General features: G+C 41.7%; 1 protein-coding gene across 1 annotated transcript; it reads right to left on the bottom strand.

Moving 5' to 3' along the window:
- Window positions 1-618: 618 nt before the first annotated feature.
- On the bottom strand, window positions 619-1,304 carry LOC138900596 (uncharacterized). Its single transcript, XM_070187697.1, has 2 exons — window positions 1,266-1,304; window positions 619-1,041 (listed from the first exon to the last, which is right to left on the bottom strand). Exons 1-2 carry the CDS (start codon window positions 1,302-1,304, stop codon window positions 619-621), a joined length of 462 nt encoding a protein of 153 aa, XP_070043798.1.
- Window positions 1,305-5,596: the final 4,292 nt, after the last annotated feature.

Here is a 5,596-nt window from a genome sequence, read left to right as displayed (position 1 = left end):
ATCTCATGGTGAGAAGACCTAGGTTCCTCTAAGTGGGATCCATCATCAGCATCCATGGAAAAGTGAGTGCCACTTCTCCACTCAGCATCGTCCTTGCCATGTCTTCAAGAGTCCTATTCTTCCTCTTCACAACACCATTTTGTTGGAGTGTTCTGGGAGCTGAAACATTATGACTTATACCATTTTAAGCCCAGAATTCGTCAAATTTTGCATTGTCAAACTCTGTACCATGATCAGATCTTATGCTTACAACATTATGGCTCATTTTCACTTGAATTTGCTTCACAAAAGCAGTAAAGACTGGAAAGTTTCATCGTTGGTTCTGAGGAACAAGGTCCATGTGAATCTGGAGTAGTCATCCACAATGACAAAAATATATTTCTTTCCTCCTCTATTGGTCAACTTCATAGTTCCACACAAATCCATATGAAGAAAATCCAATGGCCTTGAGGTGCTTACTTCCTTTTTTGGCTTGAAGGAGGACTTGACTTGCTTTCCTTTCACACATGCATCACACACTTTGTGATCCTTGAACCTTGACTTTGGCAGCCCACGGTCCAGGTCCTTCTTAACTAGCTTGTTCAGCAAGGAGAAGCTTGCATGTCCCAATCTTCTGTGCTACTGTTTGGCATCATCATCAACAACACTCAAACATGTAAGATCCCCACTATTTAAGGACTCAAAGCCAGCGACGTAGATGTTTTTGAATTTTTTGGCCATCAGAACCACTTCACCAGTCACAATATTGGTGACTGTGCAAGTCTTTGATAAGAAATCCACTTTGTTTCTTTTGTCGCAGATTTGAGAAACACTCAGCAGGCTGTATTTTAGGCCATTCACATAATACACATTCTCAATTGAGTGAGTGAGTATCTTTCCAACTTTTCCAACTCCCAGAATGTATCCTTTTTTGCCATTTACAAAGGACACACTCCCACCTTGCAGGGCTTTGAGTGAAAGGAAATCATCAGTACTTCCAGTCATATGCTTAGAGTAGTCGCTGTCCATATACCATCTTTGGCTGCTTCCTTTCACTGCTCCCTGCACAAGGAAATCAAAGATTAGACTTAGGAATCCAAACAAGTTTGGGTCCCGTGTAGTGAGGAAAAGGGAGAATTTAATTTTTTCTTGTCCAAGCAAGCATCACACGTTTTTATTGGAGGGACCAGGTTCCTTAGCAGTAGGTACTTTTTCAACAAAAACTTTATTTTTCTGCTGGGACTGAAATCTAGCTTTATAAGAGTCTTTAAAATGCCCAGTGTTACCACAATGAGTGCAAAGCCAGTTATCAGGGACAATGACATGCTTGCTATGTGGGTTGTAAGGAGCCTTTTCTTTTTGGAACCCAATTCCCTACATGTTCCCCCCGTTACTTTTATACATATAAGTGATTGTATCAAAGGACCAGATCTACTTTAGAGATTTATCTAGATCATTTTTAACCCTGCTTAGATCTTCCTAAAGTTGTCTATTTCTTTCAAGTTCAGCACATACACTCGATTTTACCATTTTGAGCTCATTTTCGAGTTTAAGGTGTGCCTCACTTGCCACTTCCTTACCTTTTGAAGTGTTTCCTGATAAGTAGGGATTTTAGCCTATTATTTATTCTCTTTTACTTAGGTTTTGGGCCAAAAATGCGTGAAGGTATTCCCGGAAACTAACTTAATGTGCTTGCTTGTAGGGTTTTATTCGAAATGAGCCAAAGAAGCCATAACTAACTCATAAAGGATTCAAACTTGAACAAAACCCAAGGCTGGACCAATACTATGGAACGCGGACCGCGATAGAAAAAGGCGGGCACAAAATTATCATCGCTGAGGCGACCATTATTCCGCGGACTGCGAAATAGAGATTTAGAGAGGCTATTTTGAACACTAAAATTGAGCGCTCAGAGCGGTAGAAAGATGCGACCGCGAAGTAACTGGCGCGGCCGTGGTTGGAATTTAGCGGACAACATTTGTCGAGGTTGAGAGACTTTGCAGGATGGGCATAAATGAAGAAGGCGGTCCGCGTCCAAATTATGCATCCACGAAGGAATCTCACGCGGACGCGGTGAACATTACGCGGTCCGCGAAACGAAGATCTAACCAGGCCCAGATATGAAGAAACGTGGACCGCGCTCACTATTACGCGGCCGCGAAAGCCCAAGCGCGAACGCAGACAGAATTACGTGTCCGCGAAACCTACGCAGGGGCATTTTTGTTCGAAATTTTTAGCCTAGTATAAACAAATCCTTTTATCAATTTTAGGTTAAGTTTCAAATCCTTTTATCAATTTTAGGTTAAGTTTTGTTTAGCAGAGCACGTGAACGGCTAGTTTTTCCCTTTTTGGGCAATTTTAGAGTAGATTTACCTTCAAACTTTAGATTTTCATCTTGTACTTTAATATTATGGCTTATATTTTATCTTTATTTTTTATTTCTGTTGTTATTATGAGTAGCTAGACCCCATAGATAGTGTTGTGACCCAACCCTAGTGTAGGTATTTAATGGGTATTGAATTTTAGGGCTTAATTGTTTATGGGTTAGTGATATTTAGCGTAATTCATGCTAAAATTGTAGAATTAGTAGTTGCAAACACTTACTCATGCCTTTATGATTTAGGCTCTTCTTGAGAAAGAGGGACTAAGTCTAGGAAAATTAGGCTAACAAGGAATTAGGGTGAACTCAAGAGATTGATAGCCCCAATTAAAGGGTTAAACCTAGAGATAGTAATACCCGATTTGAGCCAATTTAACTTGTATTGTATGAACACCCATTTGGGTTTGAGAAAGCCAAATCGGGCAAAGTCGTTCAAACTATCGAGAGGTATAAAGTGAGCACTTATGTGTGATGGTTATATCATGACCCCAATCATAACAAGCTTTTTCCTAGATTCTTGATACCCATTAGATACTCACCTAGGCGGAAGTCACTTCCCTAGTGCCTTTTAACACTTGAAAACTTTCACCAAAAATAATGTACTTAACTTACACTTAGCATAAAATTAGAATAGAATCAATGCAATAATATTTGGAAGTGCAATTAGGAACAACACGCACATCTAGATTAGTTAGATACCCAACTCCACACCAAATTAACTCCCTGTGGAAATCGATCTCGACCTCGTTGGGTAAAACTGCATCGACCATCCTCGCTACTCTACAGTGGTGTAGGTTTGGCCTTAATCACTTTTTGGCGCCGTTGCCGGGGATTTAGACGGTGTTGGCTATCTATCTAACTATTTGTGTATCTTGTTTTTCCTTCCTTCTATTTTTCTAACTTTTGTGTATCAATCACTTTAGGTACCAAATGGCTCATAATGATGCTCTCGGACATGTTCTTCCGGGGGAGGAGGTAGATGACAATGGTTAGGATGAGGTAGATGACAATGGTTAGGATGAGGTTAATCTAGAACCTCAAGTCCAAAGAAGAGGCCGTCAGGCTAATGACAACATTCCAAACCTACCCTCACCTCCTCCACGGGCAGCACACCGGGTGCTACCCAATGAAGGTTACGCAAGTGCAATTGTCCCGCCCCGGATTTGGGCAGGCAATTTTAAAATTACAAATGTCATGCTGACCCTATTGGAGCAAAGGGGCTTCTTCACTGGAGCTCTTCATCAGAATGCATACAAGCATCTAAAGGGTTTTGTAGACACATGTTGGGGGAGCAAGCAGACGAACGTGTTGAAGGACGCTCTGAGATTGAGACTTTTCCCATTTTCACTTGGAGGGAAAGCTTTGGACTGGCTTCAGAGGCTACCCAACCACTCCATACAAACGTGGCATGAGTTGGCAAAAACGTTTATAGCCAAGATTTTCTCACCGGGTCATATGGCAGCATTAAGGGATGAGATCTTAGCCTTTAAACAAGAACCTAATGTACCCCTACATGAAATCTGGGAGGGATACCGGACAATGTTCAATGAATGCACAAACAATGATATGACTGAAGCAATGATTCAGCAGACATTCTATTGGGGCATCAACACGACCAACCAGAGTGTGCTGAATCAGCTAGCTGGGGGAAATTTTATGAAAATACCTTATGCCGATGCTTGTGACATACTTGATGAGATGGTTGACACATCCTCAGCTTGGCAAAGTCGGTCAAATGTTCCTCAGGGTGATCCTAATGTCATCCATCTTCACAAGGAACTTCATGATCACGGACAAGCCATAGCCGAGTTGACAACTACTATGAATCAGTTAGTAAATCCCCAGCTTCAGCAAGTTCAATGGACAGAGCAAGTAAATGCCATGGAAGGGGTAAATGTCATGGTCAACAAGAGGAGACAACATGGTCAACAAGTGCAAAACAATCAAGATCAATATGAGCAAAGTGGTAGTGGTTACAATCAAGACGATTCTTATGATGATCAAAGTGAGGAAGTGTTATATGCCAATAACTACCAAGGTCAATGGAGAAATGCTCCAAATCAACAATGGAGATCGCAAGGGAACAATCAAAATTGGGGCAACCAAGGCCAAGGGAATTGGAACAATGGCAACAACAACAACTCGAACAATTGGGGAAACAACAATCAGAATTAGGGGAACAACAATGACAATTGGGGCGGAAATGGAAACCAAGGGGGTTGGAATAATAATAATCAAGGCAACCGGGGGTCAGGCTTTCAAAGGCCCCCGATGTATCAACAACCTAACAATCCGCCTCCATATTCGTCTCAAGGGCAAAGTTCTTCAAATAATGAGATGGAGCGGATAGAGAGTATGTTCAAACAAATGATGGAAAGAAATGCTGACTTCGATGCCCAAATAGCCTCCCATACTACCTCTATTCGCAACTTGGAAGTACAAATGGGTCAAATTTCTCAAGCATTGAATACTCGCCCTAAGGGGGCACTATCAAGTGATACGATAGTAAACCCGAAGGGTGGGAACAATACAGACCATGCTATGGCGGTGACCACAAGAAGCGGTAGAGGTGGAGATGCAAGTACCTCTAATCCAAAGAAGATTGTGAGTGATGATGTTCTGTTGCAAGAAGATGATGAGATTCAAGCCAATGATGAGAATGTGAATGATGAAGTAAGGATCGATATTGATGACAACATGGAGGAGACTCAAAATTATGTGAACCCGTCTAGGGAACACGTGATAGACATACCGAAAACGGTAGTGCCTAAAGCCAAGGCCCCTTTTCCAAGGCCTCCTCCACCGTATCCTCAAAGGCTTGCAGAGCAAAATAATGAAAACCAATTCAAGAAGTTTATTGAGATGATGAAAAGTTTGTCAATCAATGTGCCATTGGTGGAAGCTCTCAAACAAATACCGGGATATTCCAAGTTCATGAAGAACTTGGTAACTAAGAAGAGATCTATGAATTGTGAGACCGTCAAAATGACTCATCAAGTGAGTGCCATTGTGCCCTCGATGGCTCCAAAGCTTGAAGATCCTGGTGCCTTTACAATTCCATGCACCATTGGTAGCGCCGATTTTCCAAAAGCCTTGTGTGATTTGGGAGCAAGTATTAATTTGATGCCATATTCCGTGTTCAAGACACTAGGTATTGGGCAACCAAAAGCTACTTCCATGAGATTACAAATGGCGGATCGGACAATGAAAAGGCCGCTTGGTATTATTGATGATGTT

Source organism: Nicotiana tomentosiformis, chromosome 10, assembly GCF_000390325.3.
Source record: "Nicotiana tomentosiformis chromosome 10, ASM39032v3, whole genome shotgun sequence".
NCBI lineage: Eukaryota > Viridiplantae > Streptophyta > Magnoliopsida > Solanales > Solanaceae > Nicotiana > Nicotiana tomentosiformis.
The sequence above is the reverse complement of the archived record's forward strand: the minus strand, read 5'-3'. Positions and strand labels throughout refer to the sequence as shown.